The sequence below is a fragment of the Lissotriton helveticus genome, chromosome 5_1 (assembly GCF_964261635.1).
Source record: "Lissotriton helveticus chromosome 5_1, aLisHel1.1, whole genome shotgun sequence".
In the NCBI taxonomy this organism is placed as follows: Eukaryota; Metazoa; Chordata; class Amphibia; order Caudata; family Salamandridae; genus Lissotriton; species Lissotriton helveticus.
The window spans coordinates 1,819,056,035-1,819,074,177 of record NC_136065.1 but is presented as its reverse complement, the minus strand read 5'-3'; the positions used below and the strand labels follow the sequence as shown (position 1 = coordinate 1,819,074,177).

Sequence of the window (18,143 nt, the reverse complement as noted above, 5' to 3'; positions counted from 1 at the left end):
TTGGGGATGTAGAAGGAGAGCTGTCTGTTGAGGTAGGCTGGGCTGGTCTTGTGGAGTGCCTTGTGTGCGTGGGTGAGGAGCTTGAAGGATATCCTCTTGTTGACGGGGAGCTAGTGCAGGTTTCTCAGGTGGGGGGGGTAATGTAGGCATGGTACGTCGAGGATCAGTCGTGCCGAGGCGTTTTGGATGCGTTGTAGGCGTTTGATGAGCTTGGTCGGGGCTCCCGTGTAGAGGGTGTTTCCGTAGTCGAGACTGCTGCTGACGAGGGCCTGGGTGACTGTCTTTCTTGTATCTGTCGGGATCCATCTGTAGATCTTGCAGAGCATGCGGAAGGTGTTGAAGCAGGAGGAGGAGAAGGCGTTGACTTGCTTGGTCATTGAGAGTGTTGAGTCGAGGATGATTCCCAGGTTGTGTGCGTGGTCGGTGGGTGTCGGGGTTGCCCCCAGTGCTGTTGGCCACCAGGAGCCATCCCAGGCTGAAGGGTTCGAGCCGAGGATGAGGACCTCTGTCTTGTCCGAGTTCAGCTTCAGACGGCTGGTCTTCATCCAGTCGGCGACAGCATTCATTCCTTCGTGGAGGTTGGCTTTGGCGGTGATGGGGTCCTTGGGGAGGGAGAGGATCAGCTGAGTGTCGTCGGCGTAGGAGATTATGTTGAGGTTGTGCTGTTGGGCTACGTGTGCGAGCGGGCCATGTAAATGTTGAACAGCTGAGGGAGGATCCCTGGGGTACGCTGCAGATGATCTCGGAGGCTTTGGAACAGAATGGGGGAGGCGGGCGCTCTGGGTTTTGCTGAAGAGGAAGGAGGTGGTCCAATCCAGAGCCTTGTCTCGGATCCCTGCAGCTTGGAAGCATGCGCGTAGTGTGCGGTGGCAGACGGTGTCGAAGGCGGCAGAGAGGTCTAGGAGGATGAGTGCTGTGGTCTCGCCGTTGTCCAGCAGGGTCATGATGTAATCGGTGACGGCGATGAGGGCAGTCTCGGTGCTGTGGTTGCTGCGGAACCCTGACTGGGAAGGGTTCAGGATTCTGTTTCCTTCGAGGTATCGGGTAAGCTGTCTGTTGACGGTTTTCTCATTGACCTTGGCCGGGAAGGGGAGCAGAGTGATGGTCCGGAAGTTCTTGAGGTCTCTTGGGTCTGCCTTAGGTTTTTTGAGTAGGGCATTGATCTCGGTGTGTTTCCAGATCTCTGGGAAGGTCGCGGTCTCAAGGAAGAGATTGATGATGTTGCGCAGGTGGGGTGCGATGGAGCTGCTTGCTCTGTTGAAGACGTGGTGCGGGAATGGGTCTGACGGAGAGCCGGAGTGGATTGGGCGCATGGTCTTGATGGTGTCATCGATGCTCATGCTGGCCCAAGCTAGCATGGGGGTCGTGGCTGATGGTTTGCGGAGGGTCTGTTGTGTTGCAGTGGAAGAAGGTGGCAAGGAAGTCGCACAGGGCTTGCGATGGCGGGATGTTGTTGGTGTTGAAGCTGGGGTTGGAGAGTTCCTTCACGATGTTGAAGAGCTCCTTGCTATTGTGTGCATTGTTGGGGAGGCGGTCTTTGAAAGAGGTCCTCTTGGCCAACCTGATGAGGTGGTGATGGTTGCGGATGGCGTCCTTGTGTGCTGCGTGGCTGTCCGGAGTTTGTTCACTGTGCCATTTCTTCTCTAGTTTCCGGCAGGCTTGCTTGGAGGCTAGGAGTTCTGGGGTGAACCAGCGGGCCCTCCTGCTGGTGTCTTTGTGGGGGGGTTTCTTCAGCGGGGCGGGGGTGTTGGTGCAGTCCTCGATCCAGCGTCTGAGGCTGTGGGCAGTGTCGTCGGTGTTGGAGGGTTCGGTGGGTGGGCTGAGAGTGAGGTTTGCATGTAGTTGGTCTTCAGTGATTTTGCTCCAGCAGCGGCAAGGGATCTGTTGGGTGCGGTGGTGTGTGGTGGGCTTCTGGAAGACGAAGTGGATGCAGCGGTGGTCGCTCCAGAGGAGTTCGGTGGTGTCGCTGACGGAGACGTGCAGGCTTGAGGAGAAGACGGGGTCGAGCATGTGGCCGGCGGAGTGGGTGGGCATTGTGACGAGTTGCTTCAGTCCGAGGTTATCGAGGTTATTGATCAGGGTTGTGGAGTTGTTGTCGTTGTTGTTCTCAAGGTGAAAATTCAGGTCTCCGAGGAGGATGTAGTCAGTGGAGGTCAGGGCGTGCGTGTTGATCAAGTCGGCGATGGAGTCGCTGAACTGGGGGCGGGTTCCGAGGGGTCGGTAGACTAGGGTGCCTCTGAGGATGACGTTAGGGTCTGTGTGGATCTGGAAATGCATGTTTTCGGTGGTGCTGAGCGCATCGTCGGTGCTGGTCGAGACTCTGATGCTGTTCTTGTGGACGATGACGATTCCTCCCCCGACTCCGTTGGTGCGGTCTCTGCGGGTGATCTTATAGCCTTCTGGGATGGCTATGGCGATGTCGGGTACGGAGGAGTTGTTAAACCAGGTCTCTGTCAGGAAGGCGACGTCCGGGGATGTTGTGTAGAGTAGGCCCCAGAGCTCGATGGCATGCTTGCGTGCGTAGCGGATGTTCAGTAGTATGCATCGGAGGTGGTTGGGGTCTTTCTTGGCGGGTGGTTCGTCGGCTCTGAGGCTGGTGTAGCTGCAGTTCCAGCAGGTGAAGGGGCAGTGTGTGCATTTCGGGGCGGCCATGAAGCAGGTGTGGCTCCGTCCGGAGTTGAGAGCGTGCAGACTGCTGGCGTCGTAGTGGCGGCGGTCGTCGTGGCGGGTGCGGGAGCCATGGGTTCTGGCGCTGGGCGCGGTCCAGGTGCAGAAGGGCTTGCCTTAGGCGCGCCTTTGGGGCACAGAAGGCAAAAGCGGCACAAAAACAAGGGAAAACCGAGTGGCACAGAGGGCAGAAGAGCACAAAAAACAAGTGGAACAGAGGGCAGAAGGGCACAAAAAACAAGTGGAACAGATGGCAAAAGGGGCACAAAAACATGGGAAAAATGAGTGGCACAGAAGGCAGAAGGGCACACAAAACAAGTGGAACACAAGGCAAAAGTGTCACAAAAACGAGGGAAAAAACAAGTGGCACAGAAGGCAGAAAAAACGGACGGACCACGTACAGGCAGCAGGGGAAGACAGACAACAGCAGTGACAGACACAACAATGAAAATACAGGCAATACAATAAAAGCAATAAAGCGGAGAATGAACAAACCTACCTACAGCCTACCACTGGCGACCAGGGATGAGGCGCAGGTGGTAGCCTGCTGGTGGTGGAGGGCCTCGAACTTCCTCAGCAGCGGCAGCTGGAGCAGGGACGCACAGGCAGTGCTGTGCGAAGGGGGAGCGACCTACCTGGTGGGGTCAAGGGTCGCTCTTCTCACCGCGCAGTGGCCGGCCTATATGGGGAGGTGGGGGCAGCAAATGGGCAGTGGGCAGTCAGGGGGGCGGGGACGCAGCGGCGAGGGAGGTGAGGGACAACGAAAGTGACAGAAGGAAAAAGGGACACAAAAACAAGGGAAAAACGAGTGGCACAGAGGGCAGAAGGGCACAAAAAACGAGTGGAACAGAGGCAGAAGGGCACAAAAAACGAGTGGAACAGAGGGCAGAAGGGCACAAAAACGAGTGGAACAGAAGGCAAAAGGGGCACAAGAAAAGGGAAAAACCAGTGGCACAGAGGGCAGGAGGCACAAAAATCGAGTGGAACAGAGGGCAGAAGGGCACAAAAAAATCGAGTGGAACAGAGGGCAGAAGGGCACAAAAAACGAGTGGAACAGAAGGCAAAAGGGGCACAAAAACGAGGCAAAAACGAGTGGCAGAGAGGGCAGAAGGGCACAAAAAACGAGTGAAACAGAGGGAAGAAGAGCACAAAAGAGTGGAACAGAGTGGAACAGAGGGCACAAGGGCACAAAAAACGAGTGGAACAGAAGGCAAAAGGGGCACAAAAACAAGGGAAAAACGAGTGGCAGAGAGGGCAGTAGGGCACAAAAAATGAGTGGAACAGAGGGCAAAAGGGGCACAAAAACGAGGGGAACTGAGGGCAGAAGGGTACAAAAAACAAGTGGAACTGAGGGCAGAAGGGCACAAAAACGAGTGGAACAGAAGGCAAAAGGGGCACAAAAATGAGGGAAAAACGAGTGGCACAGAGGGCAGAAGGGCACAAAAAACTGAGTGGAACAGAGGGCAGAAGGGCACAAAAAAGGAATGGAACAGAGGGCAGAAGGGCACAAAAACGAGTGGAACAGAAGGCAAAAGGGGTACAAAAATAAGGGAAAAACAAGTGGCACAGAGGGCAGAAGGGCACAAAAAACAAGTGGAACAGAAGGCAAAAGGGGCCCAAACACGAAGGAAAAACAAGTGGCACAGAAGGCAAAAAGGGCACAAAAATACCGGAAAAACGAGTGAAACAGAGGGCAAAAGGGGCACAAAAACGAGGGAAAAATTAGTGGCACAGATACCGGAAAATGAGTGGCACAGAGGCAAAATACAGAACACAGAAATACAGGGGCAGCTAAGACCTGAAGGTGAACGGGCAGAGAGGCACGGGGGCATCGAGGGGAACAGAAGGGAAAACCGGGCAGAGACACGGGGGCAGCAAGAGGAACAGAAGGGAAAACTGGGCAGAGACACAGGGGCAGCGAGGGGTACAGAAGGAAAGACTGGGCAGAGAGAGCACGGGGACAGCGAGGGTAACAGAGGAAAGAAAAAGGGGCACGGACCATGTACAGGCAGCGGGGGAAGACAGACAACAGCAGTCACAGACACAACAATGAAAATACAGGCAATACAATAAAAGCAATAAAGCGAAGGATGAACAAACCTACCTACGGCCTACCACTGGCGACCAGGGATGAGGCGCAGGTGGTAGCCTGCGGGTGGTGGAGGGCCTCGAACTTCCTCAGCAGCGACAGCTGGGGCAGAGACGCACAGGCGGTGCTGTGCGGCAAGCGACCTATCCGGTGGGGTCATGCCATGGATGACACCCGCAGCAGTCCAGGCTTTATAGTCAAGAGTACATTGCATTCTGGGAGGTGTAGTTTCTTTTTTTAATACTTTATGAGCTCAAAAATGTCAGCATATAAAGCTCTGTTGGCTAAAAGTCAGGGCTGAATCAAGGTGTTAAACATGCCCACAGGCCTTTCTGCATCTACTAAGAAGAAGTTCAAAATGGTCGGCGGGGGTGGGGGGGGGGGAGTAGAAGGCAGTGGTGACTGACAGGGACTGTCATGGAAAGTGAGGGTGTAGAGTGACAATATTACGCAAAGGAGGAGTCAAGAGGCACATTTATTTGCATCACATGCCGGAGCTGGGGAGACTCACCTGCAGTAGTAGATGAGGAGGCAGAGCAGGATGAGCACCAGCATCGCCAGAGCCCCCAAGATGGTGAGGAGGAAGATGGTGTGGTAGGCTGTGAAGTCCTTCATCCCCGGTCCAATGCCCAGGAAGCCTGGAAAGGATTGCAAGAGCAACACTCAGTGACTGGTGCAAGAGGCCTTGTATTCTTACAGTGAGAGTGGAAGGAACACATGTAACTCCTACAGTCATCCAGGCATTGATGCACATATACTCCTTTAAGTCCAGGCAGGGGCTCGACTTATATATACTCCTTTAGAGGCTGGGGCAGGAATGGTTTAGGCGGGCAATACTGAATCTCAGACATCGAGGGACCAGAATATCATTACCATAATATCGAGGGACAAAATACTGAAAGGTAAGTTTGTATAAATATTTACTATACCTAACTCCACATATACATACATTGGTGATATATATATATATATATATATATATATATATATATATATATATATATATATATATATATATATATTTATATTTATATATATATATATATATATATATATTTCACACACAAACCTCCGAATAGGGAGCCACCAACCCTACAGGGCGGCCTCTTCAAGACGGGCATGGTGACGCCTGCCAATTCCACACTCGATGAAAGACACACAAGAGGCCCACTTCAGGAGGAGCTTTTAATTCAAGATTTTGAGCACAGCGCTTCCTGCAGTCCAACTAGTTTCGGCGCTACAGCCTTGATCACGGGCAGAAAGTTTATATATATATATATATATGTATATATATATATATATATATATATATCAAAGCTCCAAACATCCACAAACGATAAGTCTGTATAGAAAGCAGCACACGCAGGGGGTGATTCCTCAGAAGATTTTAATGAGGAACCTCACAGCATACGACGCGTTTCGCCAGAGGGCTTCGTCAAGTAATGCAAAGAGCAAAGGCGCTCAACTCATTTTTAAACAAACAATCGTGCATCCACACCCCCTGCGTGTGCTGCTTTCTATACAGACTTATCGTTTGTGGATGTTTGGAGCTTTGATTTATATAACGGGCACACCCCCGTTTTGGCGTGCACCCGCTCATGTGTGCAGCTAGTTGGTGTTTGGAGCTGGACATATATATATATATATATATATATATATATATATATATACATATATATAATATAATACCAAGATACTTAGATGTGAAGTTAAGAATAGTAAATCCTTACCATATTTTGTCCCTCAATATTTTGGTAATGATATTGTGCCCGTCGGTATATGGGATTTGATATTCCCTACTACAATCAGCAAGAAGCGCTTAAGGTACTCCTTTAGCGACTGGACTGAAGGCAGATGGAAAATGTTACTTACCCTTTAAGCTTGTAGCATGTAGGGCTGTAGGTTCACATGCTCTGGATCCTCTTGCCACCTAGGATAGTATAGGATAGGATAGGATATGTGCTTGTAGAGCGCTCGATTGCCATGGCGTCTTAGCGCTAGTGTATGTGATAGGGAGTACAGCCTGTATTACCAGGGGGACTATGTGGAGGTAAACAGCCATGTTTTTAAATCATTCCTAAAGAGCTGCCAATTGGATTGAAATCTCATGGCCACTGGCATTTTGTTCCACAGCTTTGCTGCACAGTTCGATAAAGTCCTGCCACCCTATCTTGACCGCCTAATTTTAGGAGTCTGGATAAGGCCCAAATTTGCGGACCTAAGAGATCGAGAAGGGGTGTAAGGTAGGAACATTTTTGGGATGTCCGAGGCCAACCAACTGTTGGCCGCGGATGTTTTCAAGTTGTTTTATTTCAAAGAAATCTTTCAAGTCACAAGATATAATGACTTCTTCCTTAGCTGGCAAGCGCTTGGGAAACAACTTCATTTTAGAATGTTTTTCGCACAGCGGGTGAGAGTAGTATGATGTGGTGCCTGAACACTATATGATGCACATGTATATTGTGCAAGAAAGATAAGGAATGAAAGAGTAAAGAGACCTGTGATCATAGCTACATGCGCCCTGGGAAGACAGTGGCGCATGTGAATCTACAGCACTTCACGCTACGAACAGATGCCTACAGGGTAACATTTTCTCTTTCTAGCATGTGTTGCTGTAGATGCACGTTATACTTCGACTGTAAAGCAGTACCCTTCTATATAAACAGTGGCGAGCATGTGGATGATGTAGCTGTCTGCAATAAGGTCTTTACGATCGGTTGGCTAACCATAGCCTGTTGTCTATCTAGGATATCAACCTCAACAGTGTTCCGTAAAACATGTGTAGGGTTGACCATGTAGCTGCGTTACTTATGTTGTCTAGGGGAATGTTCCCTAAGAAGGTCATAATTACAGCCTTCTTATGAGTAGAGTGAGCCCTAAGGGTAATAATGTAGGCTCTTTTTGCCTTTTGATATCAAGCTGTGAACACTTTGACTATCTCTCTAGTAATTCCTGCTTGTAAATCCGCACTTGGTTGCCCCTAGTGCGGATTTACAAAGGCTACAAACAGCTAGTACGACGGTGACAGGGTTTGGTTCTATATATGTAGTACATGAGAGAGAGCTTTATCAATCTAGGGTATGAAGCGCACTCTCTGGTTGGGGAAAGAAGACTGGTAGATAGAAAGGGGAAGCCACCTTAGGAAGGAATTTATTGTTTGTCCTGAGCACTACCCTGTGCTTGTGATCTTGGATGAAGGGTTTCATGTAGTGTTAGGCCTGGTAGTTGAATAGGGAGAGGGCTGGTGACCCTGTCCTTGTATTTCTTGAGCTTAGGTCAGAGACCTCCCCCAGTGCTGAGCCCTTTTTTGGCTACCTGGGGTAGGTCGCGCTCAGGGCTCCTTAACTTTTTTTCCACATAAGATATCTACAACAAAATTGTGTACTTTTTATCTAACATCTTGGGGATTCTAAAGGTACCCCGAGTTTGTGGATTCCCTTGGAGGGCACTGAGAAAATAGCCATAATATAGCAACATTTTGAGTTTTTGGGGAAAAAATAGGAAAAAAGTGCTCTGGATAAAAGTGTCCGATTTTTTTTCTCCTAAAATGGCATCAACAAATGGGTTGCTGTGCTAAAGTACCAACTTCCCAGGTTTCAGGAACATACAGAACTGAATTTAAACAAGCATTCACAATGCAACAGTCTCGCCTTTGCAAAAGTTAGAGCTATTGGCATTGTAAATGACAAATTATTTATTTATGTGTTGGTTTTGAAAACAGATAAATAAATGGCATTGTCATTTACAATGCCAATAGCTTAATCTCTCGCAAATGCGAGACCTATTGCATTTGCACCCACTCACACACACACACACACACAGAGCCACACACACACACACACACACAGAGCTACACACACAAACACATGGATGTGGTGGATGTGGTGGATGTGGTGGTGGTGGATGTGATGGTGGTGGATGTGGGGGTGGAGGATGTGGTGGTGGTGGATGTGGATGTGGTGGTGGTGGATGTGGTGGATGTTGTTGTGGTGGATGATGTGGTGGGAGATGTGGTGATGTGGTGGTGGATGTGGTGGTGGTGGTGGATGTGGTGGTGGTGGTGGTGGATGTGGTGGTGGTGGATGTGGTGGTGGATGTGGTGGTGGTGGTGGATGTGGTGGTGGATGTGGTGGTGGTGGTGGATGTGGTGGTGGATGTGGTGGTGGTGGTGGATGTGCTGGATGTGGTGGATGTGGTGGTGGTGGATGTGGTGGTGGTGGATGTGGTGGATGTGGTGGTGGGCGCTATCTATGCATCAGGTGCTGCCTATTCGGATCCCAGGGCTGCATTCCTGCCCCTAGCTCTGCTGGAGAGTACACACCCACCCTACCCTGCCTCATCCTCTCACATCGCCTGCTCTCTGCTTCGAGGAGCACCGCATTGGGCTCTATTCCGATTATATACAAGGAGGAAGATTAAAACAAAGAAACAAGAGCAAATGGGGAAAGCAAGAGTTAAACACAGAGAGCCACACACACACACACACACACAGAGCCACACACAGACAGAGCCACACATACACACACACACACACACACAGACAGAGCCACACACAAGCACAACGAGGGAACATACACAGACATCATACACGTTCATAGTCCGTTCATACGTGTAATACTACATGCCACCAGCACACAGCTCTGGTAGACACATTTAAGTTTCTGAAACAAGCAAGTGGTCAGTACTCACCGTAACACCATACTTGAGTGCCAGACCCGGCAAGGTGTCCCGCCGAGGCTTGGGGCTCAGGGGAGTGTGGGCCGGGGATCCACAGGGAAGGAGCAACCGTGTGCAGGGACTATTGTGCCGGGATACAGGGGACGGGTGCAGGAGTCTTTCTGAAGGAACTGTGTGTGCAGCAGGGTCCGCGTGCAGGAAGTCTGCCAGCAGAAGCCCATGTGCAGGGAGGCCAGACAACATCCCCTTCTGCTCGCTGCAGGAGGGACCTACTCCAGCCTGCTTCCCGCAGCATCTGCTCTCGGTGGCTGGAGGATGCCCTGCGAAGCAGCGCCTAAGGCGGCCACTGTTCTGTGACTTCTGCCACTGCTCGTGGGATGAGGACCCCTCACACTGGATGGGAGCAGGGGAGACCGCCATCGAGAATCTACCAGCCAGGACCTTTAAACCCATACCTGAGCAGAAATGGGGCGCTAACTACACAAATGCCCCCGTCGTTGGAGTACCGCCCGGGGGACTCGAAATAGCAAAAATGCCCCTGCCATTGGTGGGGCCCCGTGAGCTCTAAACAAATGCCCCCAATGCGCCTGGGGGTCCCGCTCCGGAAAGGGACTCCGACGCTGTGCCTCGCTCTCGCGCCCCCCTCCTCCCTAGCAGCTCCACTCACCGGACTGCTTCCTGGAGGCGGCGGGGGACGCTGGCTGTCTCCTCGGTCTGCCGGAGCTCTCGACTTCTTGCAGGAGCCTCGGCAGCTTCACTGGTGCCGCGAGCGGGGCACTCCTTCACCGGAGCCTCGCTGGCGGCTGCACCTCTCCTTCGGCACCGGGACGTCCTGGGAGGCGGGGTAGGCTCCCGTACTCCCTCACGCCGGCAACTTCCTTTCTCACGGCGACGACCAGCTCGGAGGACACGTAGCTCCGCCCCCGGGCAGGGACACTTCCCGGTCGCGGCGGGGATTTTGAAACAGCGTAGAATGAGGGGTAGGCTTCCTCGAAGATGAAGATGAACAGCGGGGTGGGCACCCGCTATAATTTAAGATATCAAACGAAGTGGGCACCCGTGTATTTTAAATAAGGCAGACACAGGGTGGAATGACTTTAGAAACTCGAAGAGAGGCGCTGGGGTCGGGTTGCAGCGAGTCAAATGAGCGAGCTCCGCCATGACACCATCACGGTTCTCCGAGGCGAGGCAGAAATGCCTCGGAGAAACGCACGGTCATTTTGGGATTTAGGGGCGTGTTTTTCGTTCTCTCCTCTTCCCATTGGCTGGAAGGTAAAATTCCAGCCAATGGGAAGAGGAGAGAAAGAAAAGAGAAAGAAACGAAACCCCCCCCCCCCGAATCCGAGCTTGAACGGAGTGATGCCCCTCTCCTCCAATGGCTGGCCTCCGTTTAGGAAGCCAGCCAATGGAGAAGAGGGGCGGGTTCAAGCCCCCACACTCTTAACATAAGATCTCCCCTGCGAGACTGCGCAAGCGCAGCCTACGCAAGTCTCGACCTAAAAACAAATTTTTAACTACAATGTTGCCATTTTTCAAAGAGATTTCCCATTTAGGCTATTTTTTGTGCTTTCAACCTACTTCCAGTTTGTGGTGGAAACCAGCCTACTCCCTGACAAGAAAAAGAAGAAATTGAGCAGGAAGTTTATGATGCCTGGCATAATGTTAGCTAAGAGGCGTATTGCCATTAAATGATTGAGTTCCGGCCCCCTTTGATACAGGACTCGCTGCAGGATTTACTGGAGTAGGTGGGAGCAGAGGAAGTGAATATGAGAAAGGTATGGAAGGATGAGCAGCTGGCAGACGACTTGATCTCTTGAGGAGCTATGATACAGGCTCTACCCTCCCAGTACCAGATCCCCATGAGGTACGCATCAGACAATAATAGAACACTTGAGGAAAGCAGAAGGTGGTGTGCCTATGTGGTTTGTAGACCTAATACCTGATATAGCTGGGGGCTTGATGGAGTGTGTCTGCTCTAGGATGAAATGAAAGATAACGTAGGTAGCTCTTGGACTACACTGACTAGACTGGCAGAAGGAAGCAGAGAGGGTGGGTTCAGGGAACTGTTGTTTTGTTTCTAACTCAGTCTGCACTAAGCGGACGCTATTTATCTAATTTGGTGTGTTATACTGCACTGAACTTCATGTTACTATAAATGTAATCCTAAGACTGCACTACGGTATGAAAGGTGACCTGGATGTCTGCAGGAATCGGCGTCAGTCTCTGCAGTCACTATATAATCCGGTATGCCATACTTGATATTGTATTTGGAGAGATACCAATAAAAACTAATTTAAAACAAAAAAACAGTAAGAAACCCATGGGTGATCCAGGAGAGCTATATATGTCTTAAAAGTAGACAAAATTCCAAATTCAGCAGTGGGTCATATGTGTAGCTCCATTAAGGCTGAAATAAAAAAATATTGAAAATGAGTTGGAAAAAACAGCCATATGTGACAATATTTTTTCTGTAACTTTTTGTCACAATGCCAGATTTAAAAAACAAAGTACCATTATGTTTGCTAGTCCCTTTTGGTTGTGAGGATGTAAACCCAAGAACCCAAAGTACCCAGAGCTAACTGAGCTGCACCGTACAATGTTTTTTCATTGTATACTGAGAATAGACCAATTTATATGTTGAAATACATAGAGTGAAACATAGGTATCTAAGGAATTTATGTATTTATTAAATGCAGCAATGGGGAAGCATTGATGTAAATTCCAATTTTAACATTCATTGCACAGCTTATGTCATTCAACATCTTAATTAATTTGGGTTCCTTAAAACCATCTCATATATACAAGAGACAGATCCTTTCCTTACTTGGCTTCAAGACCTGGAACACATATTCCGTAAAAGCTCAGAGGTATCTCAAACCATCTGTATTTCTGGAAAAATCTGAAAAACTGGCTATGTCCCCAATTTACTTATTTGTTTCCTACGCATTAGTATGCCCTTTTTTTTCACAACAAAGTTTTATTTTATTGATCAGGTAAGGCATATACGCAGTTCTCCACAGTCAGGAGATCCCTGCCAAATATAAAAACATGAATGAGCATCTCACAGACCCGATCAAAAACAACCCCACCTGTCCCCCCCGCCACCCACGTCCACCCAATGACCCACCTACCCACCCCTTATCCCTCCCTAACCCAGTACACGTAATTGCAGTGAGCCTTAAATAACTGTTTATATATAACCAGGAAACATGTGCCTCCTCAGGCCTGGATTCCATCGTCCAAATCTACACCATCGTCAGGTTCCACTGGGGCACCAGAGTTAAACCCCTATAGTCCGCCCACCTCTTCCAAATTTTGTAATGTTTTCGGGGGCATCCTCGGGCCTCAAACACTGGGCGCTCCAGCCCCATAAAATATTCTATCCCTGCCTTCCATACATTCAACGGGGGGCTCGATCACTCTTCCATGCTTGTGCCAGGATGCCCTTTTTTGGCATTCCTTGAGGTGTACAAATATAATTCACTCTTTTAAAATACTACTGCAGACATTTCAATAATTCTTCAAGAGCAAATTGAGTACCATGTCCTTTTAGATAGCCACACACAAAGGAAAATAACATAGTAGCTTGGTGGTGCATACACCTGACAAAGTGCAACTGCAACCATATTCGCTAAGGTCTAGCTCCTGGGGAGCAAACATCGATTACATGCAGTTACACTTCGACATTTTTAAACCGAGTGAGAATTGGCAAACCTGGAAACACAAAAAGACTGATAATAAAGGCATTGGTTAGAATCTGGCTACAGATGGCTTTAGCTGTCTGTTGGCAAGCTAATGAACTAATGAAATCGATTCTCGTGACACACAGCCTATCGCGGATGTGTGCATTGTTCACTTGACCATACAAAGTCATAAGTAAAATGGCTGCAATTTGGGATACACAGAATAATGGTGCCAAAAGCATTGTACACATTTTATGCTGCTGCCCTGTCTTTGCAACAAAACACAGGTGGCTCCAGGTATTACCATCATTTTTTGTTTGAATATATTTTATTGTTTTCACAAAAACATGAACCGTGCATCATTCATTGGCTTATGCCATAACAGTGTGTGGTATCTCCACGAGTCTATTCATAAAATACATTGTTACATCATATTTAGGACATCATCAGAGTCATACCTCATGTAGGCTGGGTGTAATGGCACATGGGTGGTCACAATAGTCTTGCAGTGTGTGAATTACTGTGGTCCCTGCTCCCAATGACTGCCTCCAGGTAGCATCCACTGGGGGGACCCATCCTGTGACGTGTGACTCAACCCTGGTGTCGCGGCTTTGCGTGTCAGCGCAGCGGTAGCTGCGGGGCTAGGTGGCGGGACTGATGTACTGTCCTCACACCTCGGGGTGGGTAGGGAGGCCCATCGTCACCGTGTCTCAGCACTAAACCCGGTTGCCCAGTGTGTCCAATGTCATGCCAGATGCGTTAGTGTGCATCTCCCCCACTCAGGTAATCCAATGTATATACATCACTTTGTGGTCGTGGTCGAGTGAGACGGTCGCGTCGTAGATACGTGTGCTGAAGCCTGATTATCAGACCAGCGTGCCTGTTGGCGTGTTAGCGGATCCGCCTCAGCTCTCAGGACCTAAAGCAAGCTATTTAGTCAAGAAGTCAACGGGGAAATAAGAGGGAAATTCGTGACCTTAGTAGGAGAAAAGGAGGAGGTGGGAGAATCGAAAAAGAAAAATTAAGGATAAAATTGAAGAAAAGAAAAATGAGAGGGGGGAGGGAGAAAGAGGGGGGTAGTCAACTTGGAGGTGTGTAGCGTGTGATATGGTGAGAACGCATCAGTGTAATGGGAGCTAAGAGTGGCCGCCACATGCTGCTCATGTCAGCGTGTCCGTCTACGGGTAGTCAGTGCAGCGGCCGGCGGACGGGTCGTGGTGTGGGCGGGGGGCGCTGTCGTGCAGGTCAGACATGTGTGTTGCAAGCAGGTCAAGGGTGCCTCAACCCGGTGGCTCATGCCTGCTTCCAATGGGGCCTTCGTGTCTATGGCTTGTGGCTTCTGTGTTGTAAGTTACGTCGTGGTCGTGTCAGGAGGGGTACTGTTCGAGGGAATTCCCCGGGCCTGGCATTCTCGGTGGAAGGAGCTCAACGTCCCGTCCCAAAGAGTCGCTATGGGGAATTTCCGGAGTCCCGCCGTCTCTTTGTTGTGGAGAGTGATGCTCTCAGCCCTTGCCCAGTTGTCCAGGGAGGTGCGCCAGTGTTCAGCGAGTGGTGGCTCTTTGTGTTTCCAATGTTTGGTGAGGAGTCTCTTAGCTGTGAGCAGGCCTAGGTCCCAGAAGCGGGAGGGGACTTTGTTATGCTTTGTCCTCTTGTAGAGGCCTAGCAGACATGCTTCCCATGTGTGTGGTATTTGCATGGCTGTGCTTTTCTCAAGTAACGGCAGTACCGCTTGCCAGTATGCCTGAATCCTTGGGCAGAGCCACAACATGTGTAGGAGGTCTGCCCCCGTTAGCATGCATCTCGGGCATCCCGCTGAGGTTCCCGGGAAGTACTGATTGATTTTGTCTGCCGAGAGGTATGCCCTGTGCAGTATGTAAAACTGTATCAGGTTAAAGCGTGCATTACGTGGAATACATCTGGGACCTGCAACTACCATCGCCCATTCTTTATCTGTCCATTCCTTCCCCCTATCCATCGCCCACTTATCGCGCAACGGCTGTAGAGTATGTTGTGTGTGCGATAGTAGTGCCTGCGTTAACCAATGGACCACGTGTGTGCCATTCCCCATGACGTGTAGGTATTGTATTAGTTGGTGTGTAGGCGGTTCCTCCGTAATATTTCCCCCCTGCTGTGTGTATGTCCTTACTATGGAAGCATATTGTAAGAATTATCCGGCCGGCAGTCCCGTGCCTTCAGCAAGTGTCGCAAAAGGGATCAGGGCGCCAACGGCGTATAGGTCCGCCATGGTGTCCACCCCCGACCGTGTCCATTGCTCCATCACCGCCTCAGTCACCACGCCTGTGGCTCTGGGAGTGCCTAAGAGCGGGAGTGCCGGGGCATACGGCTTCAGTGTTTTTGTGAGTCGAAGACTCCGGGAGTAGCATTTAGTGGCTACCGCAATGTGTAGCTGTGCCTGGCGTGTTACCTTTGTCAGAGGGAGGAACATCGTGTGGATTTGTAGAGGGGACATCATGTCTACGTCAGCAGCCGTATCGTCTAGATTCCTGCCACTGAGCCAGGCCGCTACCCACTGCAGCTGAGGTGCCAGGTAATAGAGTTCCAGGTTGGGCACTGCAAGGCCCCCGGAGTCGACAGGGGTATATAGTTTTCTCAGCGCCACTCTGGGCCTCCCAGTGTTCCAAATGAGATCTCTGACCATGGTTTCCAGCTCCCTGAACATACGGGCCGGGACATAGATTGGGATGTTGGCATAGTAATATAGCAGCCTAGGCAGCACAATCATTTGCTTGGCACGTTGAGTGGGAGGGTCTTCCAAAAGGAGATCTGTGATCGTATAGACGTGATGGCTCGTGTCAGGTTGCTTTCCAATATGTCTGGAGAGGTTCTATATATGTGTACTCCTAAATATTTAAACGTGGTGGGGTACCAGGTTAGCCTTTCGCCACTGATCCTGATCTCGGGCTCCGGGGTGTCAGGGTCGAACGAATACACCCCTGACGTGGCCCAATTCACCTTAAGGCCTGACATTGCCTCGAAAGTTCGGAAGACGTCCGACAGCCCCGGCGGCAGGAGGGTTAGGTCTCTAATGTATAGGAGCAAGTTGTCTGCGTATAGCGAGACAGCGTGCATACCATCCGCTAATGGGATTCCCCAGTTTGCACCTCCTCCTCGTAGTATTTCTGCGAGGGGCTCTATCGCCAACGAAAAAAGCTAAGGGGACAACGGGCACCCCTGCCTGGTGCCACGTCTGACTTTAATGGCAGCAGACAGCAGCCTGCCCGTGCGGACTCGTACTAGGTTGAACTTATGCAATACCACCAGTAAATAGGGCCACTCAACCGAGTCGAAGGCTTTTTCCAGGTCTAAAACCAAGCATCCCGACCGTGGCCATCGTCGCACTGCGTATTCCTGCACTCGGAACAACCTCCTTACGTTTTGGGAAGTGCACCTGGTGGGCACAAAGTCATTCTGATCTCTGTGCACTAATTTAGGTACCAAGGGCGCTAGTCGCCGGGCTAGGGTTGATGCCAATATCTTGTAGTCCGTGTTTAATAGTGCCAGGGGCCGGTACGAGCCGAGGTGTGCGCCATCTCTGCCTGGTTTAAGGAGAGACACCAAGGTCGCCTCGTTCATCGACTGGGGTAAGGACGAGTCCTCCAGTGCCGCGGAATATGTCCGGAGGAGCTCGGGGATCAGCATGTCAGAGCAGGCTTTGTAGTACTCGGCTGGTAGCCCGTCCGGGCCAGGAGCCTTGCCATTCGAAAGGGCGAAAGTGGCTACACGTATCTCGTCTGGTGCGAGCGGTAGCCCTAAGTCATCTCGCTGGTCGTCAGTCAACGCAGGCAGTGTGACATTATCGAGGCAGGTGGCAATGTCCGGTTGGGGCGCCCGGACTCTCGATGCATATAGTGCGCGGTAGTGTGTCACAAAGGCCTCATGTATCTTCTCCTGTGTATACACCAAAGGACCCCCGGCGGAGCGTATTGCCGTCACAGGGGACATGCGATCCTCGCGGCTGATCAACCAGGCTAGTAATTTGCCAGGCTTATCACCTGTGTGATGTGTGCGGGCCGAGTGGGCCACGTAGTTGATGTGTCGCAACGTATCTAGTAATTTTTCGTGTTCAGACCGTGCTGCCAGCAGCTTAGCGGTTGCACCCTCAGTCGCTTCCTGTTCCGTATGCAGCAGGTTCGATTCTAAACGTGTCAGGTTTTTTTCTATCTGACGCCGGGAGCTAACTTGTGTGCCCATGCAGTGCCCCCTAATTACCACTTTGAATTCATCCCATTCAAGCTGTGGGGTGGACGCTGTGCCCGTGTTTTCCTTGAAGTATTGCGCTGTTTGTGTGCATATGGAGTGTCTGAAAGGACTGTCCAGGAGCAGATCTGGTTGTAGTTTCCAGGTAGGCACCGGGGGACGTGGCTGCTCCCATGTCAGGTCCATGATGTGTGGGTTGTGGTCCGAGTGCGTGCGACCCATGTAATAGGTGTCAGTCACATGTGGAAGTATCTCGCTGGTGACCATGTACCTGTCCAGGCGTACGTGTAGGGTGTGTGCTCCTGAAAAGTATGAATATACCTTGGTGTGGGGGTTGCGGCTGCGCCACGCGTCTTGCAAATCCCACTGCGTGGACCAAGCTTGCAAGGCTTTCGTGGCGTTCTGTGTCCGTGAGCCTGGTGGCGGGGGATGCGACCGGTCCAGTGTTAGATCGAGGACACAGTTGTAGTCTCCACCCAATACCCATGGGATTCCGTGCCAGGGCGCTAGTGTGGCTGACAGTTGCACTAAGAAGTCCGCTTGATCTGTGTTAGGTGCATATAACGAGGCCAAGACCATCGGCCTCCCATCCAGTCTACCATTCACCACAACGAATCTCCCGCCGGGGTCGATGTGCGTGTCAGTTACTGTCAAAGGGGTACCCGGTCTTACCCACACCAAGGTCCCTCTAGCGTAGGAGGAGTAATGTGTGGCATATAGTTGCCCACGCCATCTACGGCGTAAGACACAGGTTTTTGTCTCGTTAAGGTGTGTCTCCTGCAAGAGGGCTATCTGAATGTGGTGGCGCT

General features: G+C 50.7%; 1 protein-coding gene and 1 long non-coding RNA gene across 4 annotated transcripts in view; one reads left to right on the top strand and one right to left on the bottom strand.

Annotated features, from left to right (window-relative positions):
• The window catches only part of FAM171A2 (family with sequence similarity 171 member A2), a 241,041-nt gene that overhangs the window by 9,754 nt on the left and 213,144 nt on the right, over positions 1-18,143 (bottom strand). For all 3 annotated transcript variants that reach the window (XM_078645170.1, XM_078645168.1, XM_078645169.1), the window contains one exon: positions 5,268-5,394. In XM_078645170.1, coding sequence (XP_078501296.1) covers positions 5,268-5,394 — 127 coding nt within the window. The remainder of the gene's footprint in view (positions 1-5,267; positions 5,395-18,143) is intronic.
• Positions 1-18,143, top strand: part of LOC144755849 (uncharacterized) — a 72,728-nt gene that overhangs the window by 3,245 nt on the left and 51,340 nt on the right. The window lies entirely within an intron of this gene.